Source organism: Triturus cristatus, chromosome 4_1, assembly GCF_964204655.1.
Source record: "Triturus cristatus chromosome 4_1, aTriCri1.1, whole genome shotgun sequence".
Taxonomy (NCBI): Eukaryota; Metazoa; Chordata; class Amphibia; order Caudata; family Salamandridae; genus Triturus; species Triturus cristatus.
The window spans coordinates 127,146,343-127,165,199 of record NC_140585.1 but is presented as its reverse complement, the minus strand read 5'-3'; the positions used below and the strand labels follow the sequence as shown (position 1 = coordinate 127,165,199).

At 44.3% G+C, this 18,857-nt stretch overlaps 1 protein-coding gene across 1 annotated transcript; it reads left to right on the top strand.

The window, feature by feature from the left end:
- The first annotated feature begins 4,960 nt into the window (after positions 1-4,960).
- On the top strand, positions 4,961-17,219 carry LOC146847603 (general transcription factor II-I repeat domain-containing protein 2-like). The gene is made up of 2 exons (XM_085650839.1): positions 4,961-6,083; positions 15,490-17,219. The coding sequence occupies exons 1-2, from the start codon at positions 4,961-4,963 to the stop codon at positions 17,217-17,219; spliced, it is 2,853 nt and encodes a 950-aa protein (XP_085506965.1).
- Positions 17,220-18,857: the final 1,638 nt, after the last annotated feature.

Here is an 18,857-nt window from a genome sequence, read left to right as displayed (position 1 = left end):
TTGGGGTGTATCTCATTGAGGGAATAAGAGTCACATTGCAACAAAACTTACACTCCCAATGGTCGAAGCCCAATGTTCCTAACCTCAACGGAGCCTCCATAGTGTATAAAATGCCGAAAACAAGAACTTTGCTCAGAGGTTTTACACAACACAGGTTTTGTCATCAGCCGTCCAGGACATATCGGCTGGGTCTGGTGGCTTAGTGGAACATTGCATCCACTGCGGGGCCAGGGTTCCATTTGCTGGACTAAGCAACAAAGGGACAGCTGGTTAACATGTAGTGTGGGTCACCCACCCCAGGTGGGGGTCAAAGTGTCATGTATGTGAATATTCTTACTGATCCCAACAAGGCCCTGCTGTTGTCAACATTGTTTGATGCATTAGATCAGGAGGAGGGAGAAAGAAGCAATTGTGATCCATTCAGCTTCCTTACATCAGTATTCAAAAATCAAGAATGGGAATGGATCACTTGACCTGAGCAACCAGAGTTCATACACTTCGTATGATATGTTAAAAAACCCTCATTAACGTACACAAGTCGGGTGGCGGTGTATCTTGATTCTCCGCCTTACTTTCTTAAAAACGTGACAGCATCACCACTGGGTTTGTTCTGTATGCCTTCTCCACCCGGAGGTAAACCACTGGTTATTGGCGAATTCGGCAATGACATCTGGTTTACAAAAGCAAATAGAGAAGTCGCTTATCTTAGTTACGCGAGGTCAGCTTTTTCCTGACATTCCTACTCATGAGCCTCAGAAGCGAGAATGATCATGCCAACAGTGACAAGGAAATCATTTATGACTCAACAACCGGCTTATTGTCAAAGTTAGCCCGGTCTCTGCGGTGTGACTGGATTGGAGTATCTCAGCAGCGCGGGACGTCTTGAGGCGGCTTTCATGCCTGGCTGTGAGGCTTGTCATGTGCTGCAGGCCGCTATACATGGGGGGGGGGGGGAGGATGTGGTTAACGACCGGAACAGCCGACCGAGAGCTTATACTATTGGAAGCTGTCCAATAAAATCAACATTTTCAGGTTCTTCGGACCGGAGGAGGGAAATCTTAGCCTATTTCCACCGGCACATTGTGTAGCTACTGTATTAGTGACGGCCCTAGTGTCAGTGACGCTTGTTCATTTCTGGTTTAGTCCCCAGTCACCGCCAGCATTTCTACTTGCTGGACTGCGTGATGCGTCCAGGCGTTGCTAGGCACACAAGTTGGTAATTGTAATCACAGAAGGGTCTGCGTGTTCGTGCTTTTGTTTAGCAGCGTGGATAGAGTGTGGCGGTGTCTTCACAGCGCCAGTTTTGGCATCCTTCATCCAGTGACTGCACCCTTGTCCAGCGCACTTGGTAGTTGTACATCCCACTGTGTCTTGCTGACTCCATGCAGTGCCCTCATGGGAGACTCCCCTCGTCGGGCGACAAGCTGATCGATGGGTTCCGGCTGAACGGCATTGAGTTGCGCTGGGGTGCCTGCGGGCAGCATTGGGGTTTTGCTGGGTGAGCTCGGGGAACGCCGGGTTGGCTTGATTTGCCCTCGGGGCTGACTGCCTGGCTGCTTACAGGTGTGGGGTGGTGGTGGCAGGGGTTGGGGGTCCGCAGCCAGGGTGTGCTCGGCCCTGTCAGGCATGCCGTCTTTGGCGATGGCGACGTGAAGAGCTTCAGCTCGTGGGCATCGGCAAACGTTGCCATGACGGGGGCTCCAAGATATGCTGGCTTTGGACACAGGCCCCAGCCTGTTGGCGGGGGCCACCATATTGACCCTGCTCTGATATGCAGAGTCCTGCCCTTGTTGACCTTGAATATTTCTTAAAGGGAGTGTTTTAAAGAATATTGTCCTTCAACTTAATTTTCAAGCCAGTGAGGTGTGAGAGGCTATTTCAGCTAAATGTGGTGTTTGTGTTTCAGGCGGCAGCCATAAAACAAGTGTCTTTTAGATCAAGACAGGACCTCACTTATGAGAAATTGGAGAGGGTCAGAGAGATTAGTAGCAGTAATTTCAATGACCTGCTACCTGGTTACAATACTGTAGTGGGATGGAATGACGAGCAGGAGACTAGGTTGTGATAGGGATGGTTTTATTAGGTGCAAAACACGTCTTCGTTTGGTAGCAGTCCTTTGAGTTACGGTGGGGGAAATGTCTGTTTATCCCCGCCCTTCGCGTCCTCTGGCGATCTCCACCTTCTCATCTGTTTCGGTTGGATCTCGTGGCGTCGGTGGTTTCGGCAAAACAATGGCCGTAAAACAAAAAAAAGAAAGGTGCGGTGTAAGTGTGGGGAATTAGCACAAAGAACCAGGAAGGGGGTGAAGGACCACTCAAAAGGTGCAGCGTCTATTTACAGGAGTGAGGTGCTCAGGAAAGGGTAACCGGGAGGGGGTCCCAGCAGGCTGCTTAAGTCATAAGCATCAGGTCTCTGCCTCCTCCCCACCCAACCCGTGAACCGCTCGCTTACCTGCGAGAGCCACCCTCCTCCAGGAGCGTGGCTGGGCGACTCGTGGTCCCGTTGGCCTCCTGGCTTTCGTGTTCCTCTTTACAACTCCGCTTCTCCTCCTTGGCTCGATCGCGTCCACACCTCTCCTCGTACGTCCTCTGCCAACTCGCCTTCCGCTCCTGCTCCGGTGATACCACACATCTCCTTCCGGATTCCCTGCATTCTTGTTGGGAGGAACTCTGTGACGTCATCACTGGGGGAGTGCTCCTCGGGTTCTGCCTCCCAGTTAAAGGAGCCATACCAATTTCCGTCGTATCCTGCCTGGGTGTTTTCAATGGACCGATTCCAGTCACTCTGTGTAGTGTTTGCATATATTTGTAATAGTGTCTTTATGTCTATTATGTGGAGCGTGGGGTGGAATGTACATTGTCTCCATCATGTATTCCAACCAGGACGTCAGTTGTAACTGGAGTCCTGAGGTGGAGGTTGTACTGCCTGGCGCTCACCTGTTTCTAAGAATAAACCTTACTCTTTAAACCTACGTTTCCCTCACTTCAACAATTGGCGACGAGTTGGCGGAAAGAAGCAACTGGCCATTGAACTCACGGAGCACGGAGCACTTCAAAAGGAAATATCGAATTTATCGACTGAAATCTTATTGGAAAAGCACTTCGTTGTGATTGGAACTACGCAGAAGAAAGAACATTTTGTGACTTTCCTGGGTCGCGGGTAACGTATAACGGAGTAGTTATACCAGTAAATTGATAAAAAGAAGTTACCGTTTGTCTGAGGGTTGCCGCGAGAACCAACGGCGGCATCATTCGAGCAGCAGAGTGCGAGCCAGGAACGCGAGCAAAGTTCAGTGCATGCGCATTGAGAGAGACACGTCTCTACGCAGGGTTACATACGTGACCTTTGCGTGGCGGCCATTGTTTTTTTATTTTGTTCTTTTGCTTACGGAAGCGCTGAGAAGGTTGAAAGGACATCGGAAATAGATACCAGTGCCAGTTTTGGATATTTTGAAGTGACGAGATTGCATTTTCGCGCGTATATTGAGGGAAGGTACGAGAAACAGGTGAGAGAGTCGGGGGTCTAACACTAAATGATTTTTGGAGGACTTGGAACCGTTTTAAGTGGCAGATCCTTGTGGATTAATTCCTTATTTTGTTATTGTCGGGAGACTGTACCATATTTAGAGTAGTGGTGAAGACCATGCATGTTAGATCTACACATGGATGAAGGAGACCACGTAACAGAAGAAAATATGGCACAACAGAATTTTACAATCAGTAATCCACATGCCTTTTGGGTGAGTGGTTCTCAGCCCAGCATTAAATGGGTGGAATGGAAGGAATATTTTGTTAATTATATTGAGGCAGTTGACGAAGCTGGAAAGATGAAACCAGAGCAGAAGAAGAGGATTTTACTTCATTCCTTAGGCCCAGTAGGTTTAAAAACATATTCTCGCATGTCAAAAAGTGTGCGAGGTGAGGAGAATGTGTTTGAAGCCGCTTTAAAAGATTTGGATAAATATTTTGCACCTAAAGTGTGCATTGGTGTAGTGAGACATACATTTTTTCAGAGGAAACAAAATAAAGAGGAACCTGTAGATGACTGGCTGGATGATTTAAAAAAGCTTGCGATTAACTGTAAGTTTGAGAACTTACATGATGACTTGATCCGCGATCAATTAGTAATGCACAGTAACAATTCCTCCTTACAAGATCGGTTGTGGGTGAATGGAGATGCACCTTTAGAAGATATTTTGGCGATCGTGAGGAAAGCCGAGATATCTGGGAGGTGTGCCACAGTGGTCAAAGAGTCGGAGAAAGACGGTAGTGGTGTATTTAAAGTGCAAAGTCAAAATAGGATCCAAGGACAAAATACGAATGGACAGTGGCGCAACCAATCGCAAAGGAACACATTGGTGGAAAGGAAATGGGAAGAGAGAAGATGTTATCGTTGTGATAGCAGGCAACATCTGGCATTTAGTAAAAATTGTCCTGCTTTAAAGAAAAAATGTGGGATATGTGGACTGTTAGGACACTTCAGCAAAATGTGTCGTAGGAAAAACAGTGTAAAAATGGTAAATAACATTGAGGAAGAGACTGAAGAGGATCCGGAAGTTGAAGACAGCTGTGTTAAAAGTTTACAAGCGAACTATATGTTGAATGTGATAGACAATTGTGTGAAAGGGAAACCAATATGTGAGGTGTCTTTTGGTGGTATTAAGGTCAATGTGTATGCTGATTCAGGGTCGCCTTACACCATAGTTAATGAAAGTGTGTGAAAGAAGGAATTTGAGGGTAAACTTGGGAGACATTTGATTCCTACAGATGTGAATCCAGTGAGTTTCACTGGAGAAAAAATTGACATGCTGGGTTTCAGGTGGCTTACATTTTTATTTAAGGGAAGGTCAGCAAGAGGTAAATTATATGTGGCAAAGAATAGCCCGTCAGTACTTGGTTGGTTCGACCAAAAAAATCTACACATTATCCTGGATCCAAACAGTGTAGAGAAGGTACTTATAATGGATGAGAACAGCAAAGTAAGTGATGTCTTAGTTAAAAAATTTCCAGAAGTATTTGGGAATAATTTAGGAGCACTTAAAGGTTTCGAACATAAAATCAGATTAAAGGAACATGCGGAACCTAAGGTTCACAAAGTAAGGCCTATACCCATGTTAATAAGAGAAGAGGTCAATAAAGAGCTTCAGGGGTTGTTATCTAAAGGGGTAATTGAAGAATTGGAGAGTTCTGAATGGATTTCTCCGGTCGTGATCGCACGCAGAAGCAGCGGGAAAATCCGCTTATGCATCGACTTGCGCCATTTGAACGATAATATCGTCATTGAGAGATTTCCCCTTCCAAAAATTAATGAAATGGTTTCTTCTTTAAATGGAGCGATTTGGTTTTCCACAATTGACTTGTCAGCAGCGTACCATCAGATTATGCTGTCACCTGAATCTAAGAAACTTACGGCATTTATAACACCATTTGGGTGTTACCAATTTAAACGTATGCCGTTTGGGTTAGCCTCAGCCGCTGCTGTATTTCAGCGGTTGATGCATAGGTTATTTGGAGAAATGAAAGGAGTAAGTTTCTTTCAGGATGATATCCTAGTGACAGCAAAGAATGAGGAGGAACACAACCTTATCCTTTATAAGGTGTTAGGAATATTACAAGAGGCAGGGCTAAGTGTGGAACTTAGCAAGTGTAAGTTTGCGCAAAGGAGTGTGTCGTATCTAGGACATGAAATAAGTGAGGAGGGTGTGAAACCGAAATCATCTTTAGTGGAAGCTATCATGGATTTACCTGCCCCATGTAATAAGGATGAAATAAGATCGTTACTGGGGATGGCAGAGTATTGTGCCAAATTTATACCAAACTTTTCTAGTAAAACTTTCAACATACGTTCTCTTCTCAAAAAGAATGCGAAGTTTGCATGGTCAGAGGAGTGTAGAAAAGAGTTTGAGATGATAAAAGGTGATTTGGGAAGTGTTAATGCTTTGGGCAGTTTTGATCCAAATCTTGAATGCTTGTTGACAACGGACGCAAGTGATAAAAGTTTGGGGGCGGTGCTTTCACAGAAGATGAGCAATGGAGCTGAGAGGATAATTTTGTTTGCGTCTAGTGCGATTTCTCCTTCAGAGAGTAAGTATCCAATTATTGAGAGGGAAGCTTTAGCCTGTGCTTGGGCATTAGAACATTTTCGAGCATTTGTCTGGGGGAAAGCTGTCACTATCCGTACAGATCGTAGGCCCTTGGTGAAAATTTTAACTAGCGTGGGTAGTGTCGGAACTTCTGCTAGACTGGCAAGAATATCCATGAGGATGAAGGAATACATTTATCGAATGGTATATGTGCCAGGTAAAGATAACGTTGTGGCGGATTGATGTAAAAGAATCTTCCAAACACAATAAATGAAGTTATTAATATCCTTTAATGGAGCTTGTAAATCAGCCTCCACATTCGTCTCCATGCATCAATTGAATGCCTCTTGAACATTCCTTCAGTCTTAACATTCTCTTTGGAACTAATGACATCATAGTGTCATTTACACATTACTACATTCTCCCCCCTCCCCCCTAAAACAAATTAATGAAATAAAGATAGAAAAGAGAAAAATAACGCAAGCAAGGTAAACAGATTAACAATGTTCAATTAATCTTTCTGGTCTTTTAGCAATTCTTTCTGATTTTCTCTGACTCCATTCTTCTTGTTGATTATCAGAGCGTGTAGCTTCAACATTTGATGCAATTTTTCTAAAGAAAGATTTGTTTCTTGCTATTGTTCTATCATCATTTGTTGCAGTCATTGCTGTACCTTGTATTTTTTTAATTTCTAAAGGTGTAGGATGAAATCTGGTTTGTGATTTTTTTTTTTGTTGTTGCCGAACTAATACCAAATCACCAACTTGATAATCTTGATTTTGATATCTTTTTCCTTTTTCTGCATAGTATTTCATTTTCTCTTTTGCTTCTTTATCTTTTTCCATTACCTCATTGTGTACCCTCGGAGGAATTAGAGGCAACTGGGGTAAACGAGTTCTTCTTGACTGTCCAAACATTAGATCTGAAGGGCATTTTCCTGTTGATGGATGTGGAGTATTTCTATAGTCTCTTAGAATTTGACACAATGCCTGATTTATAGAAATTTGCGAAAGTTTTGCTCTTTGTACCGCTTTTTTAATAGTTGCCATCAATCTTTCTACCATTCCGTTTGCTCTAGGCCACATTGGAGTTACTTTCCTGTGAATTATTCCCAAATAGTTCATAAATTTTCCAAACTCTTCTCCACTAAATGGTGGCCCATTGTCTGTTTTTAATATATTAGGTATTCCCCAAGTTGAGAATATTTCATCTAGCACAGGAAGTACTGTTGAGGTGGAAGTAGAGGATATTAGTTTTACAATTGGAAAACGAGAGTATTCGTCTACTATTGCTAGTAAATAATGGCCAGAGTCTAATGGGCCATAGAAATTTGCTGAATGTAGTAATGTGTAAATGACACTATGATGTCATTAGTTCCAAAGAGAATGTTAAGACTGAAGGAATGTTCAAGAGGCATTCAATTATCTGCTTCCATACAGGTCCTGTGTAGTCCATGCGATTTTGATTATATAATTCAGCTTGCAGCACTTCCAACTGCTGTCATTCAGTTGTGTTCAATTTAAAATCCCATAGTGTATCTCCTTCAGGAAATAAATCTTCACTTTTCCTGTGTATCTTGATCCCATCCTCGTCGCCAATGTAAAAGAATCTTCCAAACACAATAAATGAAGTTATTGATATCCTTTAATGGAGCTTGTAAATCAGCCTCCACATTCGTCTCCATGCATCAATTGAATGCCTCTTGAACATTCCTTCAGTCTTAACATTCTCTTTGGAACTAATGACATCATAGTGTCATTTACACATTACTACATTCGCTTGTCCAGATTACCTTCACCACTTGAAGAATGCCTAGATGATCCATGGGGTGAGTTCAACATTGCGTTAGTTCATGATTCTGGTACACCGGTTATTACTAAGGATGAGTGGATGAATGAACAATCTAATGATGTGTTGTTACAGGCGGTTTTCAATCATATTCGTGAGGGCTGGCCAAAGAAACATCTCATTAGTAGGGATTTGAAAGCCTTTTGGGATGTGCGAAATGAATTTTCTTTGGATGGAGGTTTTTTTAGTTAGGGGTGAGAGGATAATTTCACCTAAGAAGGTACAGAGGAAGGTGAGGCAATGATGTCATGAAGGTCATTTTGGCATAGTTAGAAGCAAGTTATTGGTCAAAGAGAATTGTTGGTGGCCAGGAGGGGACATGGACGTAGAGAAATTTGTGAGGGAATGTTCAATCTGTTCCTCGGCGGATAAGTCGTTGAAAACTTTGAGACCTCCAATGAGCGAGGGTCTCATTCCAGATCTTCCATGGGAAGTGATAGCAATTGATATATTTGGACCAGTGGGTGAATCAAAGGATTATATATTAGTTGTTATTGACTTGTTCACAAAATGGCCTATAATTGAGATTGTAGAGAAGGTGGACACTAATGCTGTCTTGGAATTTCTAGACAAATTATTTTTATCAGAAGGACTGCCTGTTTGTCTGTTAAGTGATAATGGGGTACAGTTCACATCTAAGTTGGCAAAGGAATATTTCCAAAAGTGTGGAATCAGGCACAAAACTACCTCTCTTTATAACCCTAGTGGGAATGGTACGGTTGAGAGGTTCAACAGGGTACTTAAGGGTGTGATTCAGGCGGCGATGAGTAAAAGGCTAGAGTGGAAAGTGGAGATACAGAAGGCGGTTTGGGCGTATAGGTCTACTACACATTCTGCAACAGGGTTATCTCCTTTTATTATGATGAGGGGTAGGAATCCGAGGTGTAAGTTCAACCCGAATTGGATCAAGAGCGGGAAGGTTGTAGAGTGGTCACCTAGTGAAGTTAAAGAGAATTTAGTTGGTACACATATGAGAAGTAAAGAAGTATATGATGCACGATATGGCACTAAGAATGTCCCTGTTGGGGTAGGAGATTGGGTTTGCATCAAAAAACCGATCAAGATGCCAAAAGGTGAGAGTAGGTTTGAGGAATCTCGGCAAGTGGCAGAGGTTCTTCGTAATGCTGTAAGACTCAAGGATGGTAGGGTATGGAATTTGAAAAGTGTGGCTTTAGACCCCATTCAGAGGCGGATAGTAGACACAAGCAATTCCGAGCTTCATAATGATTTTGAGTGGGTGGCGATTATTTTAATCAAAGTGCTTTACAATCTAAATTGGGAGCGGATTTTTGTGCAACTAGTAAAGGTCTGGAGTGTGTGGAACCAGCTATGACAGGACAAACCTCTGGAGGAATCTGTGAGGAAGTTTTTCCTCCTCAGGATTTTCCTTCACGTTTGAGAGGGGAGAAAGGAGTTGCTAGTACTTCTAATTGCAACAATCAACTCATTCAAGAGGGTGATAAGGTGGTTGTAGCTAAGAGGAAAAGAGTTCTTCCTGGGTGGTTGAGTGAGTATGTTAGGTAGTAATTTTGTTTTAATTTTGTTTTGTTTTGCTGGGACAGGGTTTTGGTATTGTTGTATAATTACTTCTCTATTTGTGCTTCCCTTCCAAAGGGAGGGGGATGTGTAGTGTTTGCATATATTTGTAAAAGTGTCTTTATGTCTATTATGTGGAGCGTGGGGTGGAATGTACATTGTCTCCATCATGTATTCCAACCAGGACGTCAGTTGTAACTGGAGTCCTGAGGTGGAGGTTGTACTGCCTGGCGCTCACCTGTTTCTAAGAATAAACCTTACTCTTTAAACCTACGTTTCCCTCACTTCAACACTCTGCTGTTGGGAAATAAGAGGGGAATCGGGGGATGTCACGTTCCACCAGTCCACTGTATGTCCATTATCCTCTCTGGTCTATCTCACCCGTGAAAAATACTAAACCACATCAGTATCTCTGAAGATTGGATATAAACGCATTACACATTTGGGAGAGTGGCCCATGCAGGGCCAGCGACATAGACAGAAAAGGGCAAGAAAGCTGTAGCCGGAACATAGAGTGGAAGCTGTGCCAGACAGGGGCCCTGGACATGGGTTTGGCCCAGGCCCCCCCTAAATCCTTAAGATGTCCCTGTCAAAGTGTCGCAACTGCAAGCTTATAGAGCAGCCATTGTGCAAATTGAAAATGTATAACGACAGCGATCATTCAATAGTAGCTAACAGTCAGAGGCAGGGACAAATGTATTGAGTGAAGGAGCCAGAGGTGAATGTCAGGACTCATTGACGCTTGTGCTGGCAGTTCGGATCCCACCACGGAGGGCAAAGACAAGGCCATGGCCCAGATGGAATATGTTTAATTTTAGTCAGAAATGGAAATTGTAAAGGAATTTTGTGAATACATTGGGCTCAATCAGCAGTGTAGTAAGCCAGAGTTTAGCGCAATTTTCATATGCTGGAAGGGTGCCGCAGGCAACAACTTTAACACAGCCAAAAGAATTTTATTCGGGAGCGATTGAGTGCCGCAGGTGGCCATTCCTTGCTTGAGATAGATGAAAGCTTTAGGTCCCTGATAGTACTCACATGTTGATCTAGTGGCTACCAAGCCATCACACCCCAGGTTGAGGGGTCAACTCTGTTAAATCCTATGGGGAACTAGGAGGGTATGGGACTGGTGCTTAGGAAACCCTGATGGAGCATGTGAGATGGTGGCAGTGGGTCAACAGCACTCCACCAGTTCTCCCCCACCAGTGGTATTAAAGTAGCCCCAATTTCACCATGTGACCAACACATCAGAAGGCTTGGGATTCAATTTCACCGGTCTGTTGAGCTACAGCAGGCTGTTGGGGGGGGCACCATAATGAGGTGGATCACGCTGGCCTACACCGCAAAAGCTCATAGGAGCATAGTTTAGGCGCAAGGGTCCTCCATTTGCCTGAACTTCTGCCATATGCCTTCACGCGTTAAATCTTGAGGTTGCACGGGAACATTTCAGACTACTACACAAATTATAGCAGAGTCTGGTAGGGGGGAGGTCCCCCAAAACACCTTGGCCATCCACCTTGTTGTTCACATTGGGAGTTTCAATTACCTGTGCATAGTTCATTCGGATACACAAGATCATTTTCATTTAAGTCACGGTAGTTGCAAGTTGCAAGCGGGAGATTCCCTTAATGTCAGTAACTGTCCACATTGTCAGCAATGTAGCTGCCTGGGAAGTCTGGGGCAGTCACCACAGATTAAAATGAACAGACAACAGTCCTGCAGGAAAGGAGGGATGTTGAATTGATTGCCAACTTAACAGTATGACTATTGCACAGGATGATGAAGGGTGATATCGAGAGACACAGGTGTTGTGACGGCAACGCCAGACTGTCAGCTTGTGCTGGGTAGGAAGTTCCGCATCACCAACCAGAAGGGTGCCAAGTGGCAAAAAAAACAGTAAATAGATTTAATATATGTGGTTTCTGGCCTTACGGCTGTGTAGAGCCATTCTCATTTAGAGGTGCAACCAGGTGAAATTGTGTGCTTCTGAAGGTTCTCATGACCAATGCGGTTTGTGGTATCTTTTCAAGGGGAAGAGATATAAGTTAGGCACTTAATCGCTTACAACATAGCACATTAAGGTGGGCGGTGTGTTATTGCAAGTTGCAACCGGGAGATTCCATCATTAACGTCAGCAGCTGCGCACATGGCCAGCAGTACGCAGTCTGGGAAGCCTGTGGGTGAATACCACAGATTAAAATGTAAAAGCAACATTCCTGTACTAAAGGAGGGATAAATGGCAAGTACACGAGGACTCTCTGTCTCGCTGTCATATATTCCATGGCAGGATAGTCACCAAGGTGGGACAGGCTATTGGTTATGCCTTGCTTAATAGGTGTACTTTTTGTAAGACAGAAGGGATTCATGTCAAGTATACAAGGACACACTTGCTTATTATCACTTATTCCTGGTCCATTAGATAGTTCAGCCTGCCAGGTGTTTGTCAGGGACACACTAGGGCATGGGTGTCAAACACAAGGCCCGCGGGCCGAATCCGGCCCGCCCGACCTCGTCATGTGGCCCGTGTAGCCGCCGCCGGCTGCCAGCCTTCACCTTTTATTCTCGCTTTCTTTTTGACACAAGAAAGCCTTCACCTTTTATTCTCGCTTTTTTTTTTTTTACACAAGAAAGCCGCCTCTTCAGCGCATGCGCGGAGGCTCTTCAGCGCATGCGCTGCAGCCTACAAGCCAGAGAACGTCTGCCCTCTAGCGGCGCCGGCTGTTCTACACAGGAAACCTCCACTTTACATGCATTCAGGAAACCACCACTTGTTTTTATATTGAGCGCATGCCATCCTGTGATGTGACAGATCCAACGGCTGCCTGAACCCTTCTCTCCTGTACTGTAAGTACATATGATGTATGTGGGGGGAGGGGGGTCTGCTTATTAGGGGGGGTCTGCTTATTATTCTGCTTAAAAGTCTGAGCGGTAAACTTTGGATATACTGACCACTTCCGTGTCACTTTACAGTGGTATAGGGACCATAAACTACAATCAAATAACCCAAAAATGTCCAAGAAAAGAAAAGTTGATGCAGAGGGAAGGCAATTTCAGGAGAGATGGGAAAGTGAATACATGTTTGTGATTAATGGAGACAATTAAAGGACTTCAACTCCAATACTAATTCAACATCCTTTCATAATCTCTCCACGGCGGAGATGACAGCCATTAAAACACTGGCACATGACGAGACTATTACAATCAAACAAGCTGACAAAGGTGGGGCCACTGTAATTATGAACACAGTAGATTACAACATCGAATGTGAGAGACAATTGAGTGATAGAAGATACTACACTCCAATAAGAGAGAATCCTACACAGAGATTACATAATACCATCACTGCAATGATCTTCTCTGCGGAATCGGAAGGATGGATCTCGAAAAAAGAAGCAGGGTTCTTAATGACCAACGATCCAGTCGTACCCTACTTCTATTGTCTCCCCAAAATTCATAAAGGGACGACACCAGTACCGGGACGCCCCATCGTGTCCGGTATAGGTTCTATACTAGAGCCCCTTTCTAAGTTTGTGGATCACTTCATACAACCTTTTGTCAAGGAAACACCTTCCTATGTGAGGGACACGACTGACGTGTTACGTCTCCTTGAGGGGGTCCAACATTCCAATGAGGTGAACCTTCTGGTGACATTGGATGTTGAGGCCCTATACACTAATATCCCTCAAAGAGCCACTTTGGAGGTTCTCGAAGACATCCTAACCACTGCTGAGTGGAACTCACCCACCCCTAGTGTCATTCATCATGGAATGCGCCACTTTAGCGCTCACAGAAAATTATTTTCAGTTTGGTACCCAACTTTTTCATCAGACCCAGGGTACTTCAATGGGGAGTACCTTTGCTCCAAGCCTTGCATGTTTGTACATGTCCGCTTTTGAGCAACGCAAGATTTTTGATATCGATAATCCATACGGTTCTAACATTATATTGTGGAAACGGTTTATCGATGACATCCTCACCTTCTGGAAGGGCGAGTTGATTGAATGCAACAATTTTTGTAGGTGGATCAATACCTTAAATCCCCACTTGAGATTCACCAACACGATCTCTAAGAAGGAGATTCCTTTTCTTGATCTCATGATTAAATTGGAAGCAGGGATAATCTCTACCACCCTATATCGTAAACCGACAGACAGAAATAGTCTGCTTCTTTTCAGCAGTCATCACCCCAGGGCACTGAGACATAATCTTCCTATAGGCCAGTTTCTTCGCATCAGAAGGAATTGTAGCACCCTCGCTGACTACAAAAAGGAAGCAAATACATTGAGACAAGATCTCCTCCAACGTCAATACCCTAAACAGGTGATCAATGATGCTTTTAAAAGAGCACGCAATAATAATCGAGAAGGATTGTTGGAGGTTAGGACGAGAGAACCCGACACTACCATCACCTGTGTCACCACCTACACACCAGACTCGAGTCGTCTGAGGAACATTATTCGTAAACACTGGGGTATTTTGAACACCGGTTCACTGAACCTTGCGAACCCCAGATTTGCATTTTAGAGGACTAACAACATAAAGGATATGTTGATACACACCAGACTTAAACAACGCCGTGACATAACACAGAACACCCTATGGCATTTACCACCAGTACAGGGACATTTTCCTTGCGGTTCATGCTCTGTTTGTCCCCAAACCAAGGTCACAAAACAACTGAACCTTCCGAACAACTTTCTGTGGCATTTAAAAAAACACACAAACTGTAATATAACTAACTGTGTGTATATGATGCGTTGCCCTTGCAACCTTATCTACATAGGGATGACGACAAGACAGGTGAAACTCCGCATGATGGAACATAGAAGCACTTTCAGATGTGCTAAGACAAACACAAGAATGACCACCCATTACAAAGAAAGCCACCATCCTCCTGACTCCTTTGATTGGTGCATTCTTGAAGCACACACTGGCATGACGAAGGTTTATACCCTGTTATGGGTTTGACATCAACATGTTTTCATCATATATCATGACACTAGACAGCAGTGCTGGCGGAGACCGGTACCATTATGGCCCGGCACGGATTGAACGAGGGTGAGACTCACTTTGATGATATTATATCTTCATGCTTTAGTATGATGTTTCCCTGTTTTCTTCTTTCGTACTTCTAATGTCTGTTTCACCACTGCAGTGTCCTTTCATTGATTGACCACTGTTTTATCGCACTTCAGCACGTCACTGTACTCAGTCCCAATGCATGTGTTCTTACACTACCACAAACTATAGTACTGGGATGAGGGACTTCCATTGAAATAGTATTATAATGGATTGTTTTTTATTGTTCTAACTGTGTTTTTTATTTCAGGTTAAGCATTGCTTACCCAGGTTGACACCAAGGTACCAACCACCCCTACACATTTTTTAGGGTGCTGTAATGGTGGCCGCTCCTTCACTATTCGCTTTGGGTGACCACCACCAAAAAATGTGGAGGTAGTATATCACTAGGTCCTGAGGAATTGCCATCAATCTTGATAAACAGGCAGGAAACATGTCGACCTCTTTTTAGCGTATCACTACACAACATTGAAGTGACGATACGCGCCATTCTCATTTTAATTAGGGAAGTAACCATACTCATTAAAAATTTTTTTTTCTAGAATAGGATTATTTTTCCCTATTTTAACGCACACAACACCTTCACGTATACTGACACTAGGACTCTCACTGGCACTTCACCCTTCGGCTCTGGAAAAAAGATCTCCGAGAAGTAGGCCCCTCAATGGGTGCCTGATCGGGCATTGCAGCGCCGGCCCGAGTAGGAGCAGACCCGATGATGAAGCAAGACACCTACTTGTCAGGTGTGTGAGGGTCTTATTCCAATAAGGAGATCACTCTCCGAATTTTCATTGGTTTCAACCACACAGTTAGCATTTTTCCTTTTTTGTTTTCCGATAGGAACTTCATACTCAGTGTTTGAATATAGTCTTCTGGGCATGTATGCTGGACCTGATCATAAAAGCCCTTCCTTGACTTCCCCTCGTCTTTTTGATTTATTAATGGAGACAAGCCGGTATGTCTTATTTGCTATGAGGCGGCGGCAGTGATGAAGGAATACAATTTACGCCGGCACTTTGAGACCAAACATGGAGCCAAATTTGCTAACCTTAGCCACCAGGAAAAGCAACAAAAGGTCCAAGAATTAAAAGGTAGCCTGCATTCTCAACGGAATATTTTTGCAAAAATGACAGCAAAAAATGATGCAGCAGTGAAAGCCAGCTATCTTGTGGCTGAAGAAATTGCGCGAGCTACAAAGTGCTTTTCAGAAGGTGCATTTGTAAAGCAGTGTATGCTGAAGGTATGTGAACAGGTGTGCCCTGAGCAGAGACAGGCTTTTAACAATGTCAGCTTGTCAAGAAACACCATCACAGACCGAGTCAGGGACCTAGCCTGTAATCTTAAAACAAAGTTGGCTGAAGAGGCATGCAGTTATCTGGCATTTTCATTAGCTGTTGATGAAAGCACTGACAATACTGATACAGCTCATCTAGCTATTTTTGTAAGAGGTGTGAAGGAAGACTTGTCTGTCAGTGAGGAGCTCTTGGATGTGGTCGCCATGTATGGGACAACAACTGGGAGGGGCATCTTCAATGCAGTGGAGGAATCCGTAAATAAAATGAAATTACCTTGGGAAAAGTTGGTGGGACTTACTACTGATGGCGCTCCAGCAATGTGTGGAGAGAGAAATGGCTTGGTTGGACTGTTAAAAGAGAAAATGAAAAAAAGTAATTGCCACACGCCGCTGATAACTTATCACTGCATTATCCACCAAGGAGCTCTGTGTGGCAAGGTTCTGCAACTGGATAACATAATGTCCACAGTCACGAAAACAGTGAATTTTCTGCGTGCACGGGGTCTGAATCATCGTCAGTTCCAACAATTTTTGAAGGAGGTGGGCATGGAACATACAGATGTGCCATACCATACAGAAGTAAGGTGGCTGAGTAGGAGCACCGTTCTCAAGAGATTTTTTGAGCTTTTGGAAGAAATTACTCTTTTTATGCAAAGTAAAGGGAAGCCCTTGTCAGAACTGTCAGATCCAAACTGGCTGTGCGAATTTGCCATGTTGTGTGACATAACAGAGCATCTCGCCCAACTGAATCTGAGGCTGCAGGGCCGCAAACAAGTCATAACCTCAATGTATGAGGCAATAACAGCTTTCCAGGAGAAACTGCGCCTATGGAAGTCACAGCTTGAAAAAGACAGTCTTGCCCACTTTCCTATCTGCCAGAGCATCTCAACCTCATTCCCAGGTACTTTTTCATGTGCTCGATTGGGTACCAAAGTGAATCGGCTGATTGATGAATTCAATCGACGCTTTTCTGACTTTGAAGGACAAAACTTAACCTTTACCAGCTTTGCCAATCCCTTCAACATCGATGTTGACAGTGCACCACATCACCTTCAAATGGAATTAATAGAACTTCAGTGCAACAGCAGCCTGAAAGCGAAGTTCCAGGATGCGACAGTCGACGACTTTTACCGTCTCCTCCCCCCTGCTTTAATGCCACAGCTCCGACTTCAAGCTGCACGTGTTCTGTCCATGTTTGGGAGCACCTATCTATGTGAACAGATGTTTTCAGTCATGAATCTGAACAAGTTCAAGCTCAGATCACGCATCACTGATGATAACCTCCATGCTGTTTTGCGGATTGCTACAGCACAAGACCTAACGCCAGACATCGATGGACTGACCTCAGGAAAACGATGTCAGCCATCTAGTCAGAAAAGTTAAAAAAAAGTTAATGCCTTGTGTTTGCCATATGTGTAATAAACAGTGTTTGGCAATATTTGTATGTTTAAAAAACAAAAAATTACTGTCTGTTACCAAAAATCATTTTTCAATAAATTGTACAATAATTGTACATTTGAATATCTACTTGCCATTATTCTGACTCTGTTTCTGCTTTCAGAGCTAGTTATTACTTACATTATTACAAAAAACAGTAATAATTGAATGCAGTGACAATAATTTATGATAATAAAGAGTGGACACATAGTCCTACAGATACAACCGGCCCTTTGAGGGTGACCAAACTGCTGATGCGGCCCCCGATGAATTTGAGTTTGACACCTCTGCACTAGGGCATTAATGGAGCAGCATGAAGTAGCGAGGTAACGTGCAGACCCACAAAAAGGAGGCTGCGGCAATAATTGAAACTGGGAAACTTAGATTCTAAAAGTATCATTGTCAATATGCAAGCGACTCCCTGGTCATGTGGGGTATGTATGCCCTACCCTGAATCTTAAGGTGACTAGAAGGTAAGCTTGATGCTTATTTGAATTTGTGGAGGGCAACCATTCCAGGGACCGCCAGATCAACTCCGTCTCGTCCTCCTGCTTCCACACCCTCCGCCTTCTTTGTATCCCCCTCGAACACAGAAAGACTCACTCATGCCCTGGTCACCAGCAGACTCGACTACGGCAACGCACTCTATGCCGGAATAAACAAAACCCTTACCAACAAGCTACAGAACATCCAGAACGCCGCCGCAAGACTGATCCTCGGCCTGCCAAGACACTGCCACATCTCCCAGCACCTGCACACACTCCACTGGCTCCCAATCGAAGCTAGGGTCACCTTCAAGATGCTCACCCACGCCCACAAGGCCCTCCACGACACCAGACCAGCATACATGAACAGCCGACTCAAATTCCACGCGCCCCAGAGGACCCTACGATCAGCCCAGCTCTTCTATGCTGTGGTCCACCGCACCAGAAAGACCAGATCGGGAGGCCATTCCTTCTCCTTCCTCGCGGCCCAGGCCTGGAACGCCCTTTCCCTCCGTCTAAGACAGATAACATCGCTCCCCATCTTCGCAAGAAACCTCAAAACCTGGCTCTTCGACAGACCCCCTCTCTTGATTGACTGGAGCCTGCTATCCCCCCACCCCCCTCCAGCGCCTTGAGACCCTTATGGGTGAGTAGTCACACTTAACAAACGCCTGATTGATTGATTGATTGAGGGACAACAGAGTGAATTAGGTCTCTAGCTTGATGGCGCTCCAAGGGTCACGTAATCAAACTTTAGTTAAGCAAGCCTGGCAGACGGATGAAGTTGTCACTCCGAACAGGGTGCTGTGACTGCAGTGGGGTGCGCAATGTAAGCATTCTTGGTCGCCATGGTTTAACAATCAAAAAAGGTCCGGTGCAAATGTCTGGTCAACTGCAACAGAGTATGTGCTCCCTGCTCTATGGGCAGGTTTCGGGTCGCTTCACTTAAGCACAATATTCCTTGCCCTGATAGCAAACAGAGTCACTAAGCTGGAAAGCCTGGGGGTTTCAGCATAGAGGAAACTGAGCAGGCTAAAATCCCATAAGGAATAAGGGATACATGGCAAGTGCAGGAGGACACAACTGTTCATTGTCGCAT

What these genes read in the sequence shown, in the direction of transcription:
- LOC146847603 (XM_085650839.1), top strand. Translation starts at nt 4,961, where the DNA reads ATGGATGAGAACAGCAAAGTAAGTGATGTCTTAGTTAAAAAATTTCCA. An exon ending in TGCGATTTCTCCTTCAGAGA is followed by an intron (nt 6,084 to 15,489) that starts GTAAGTATCCAA and finishes TTATTAATGGAG; the next exon opens with ACAAGCCGGTATGTCTTATT.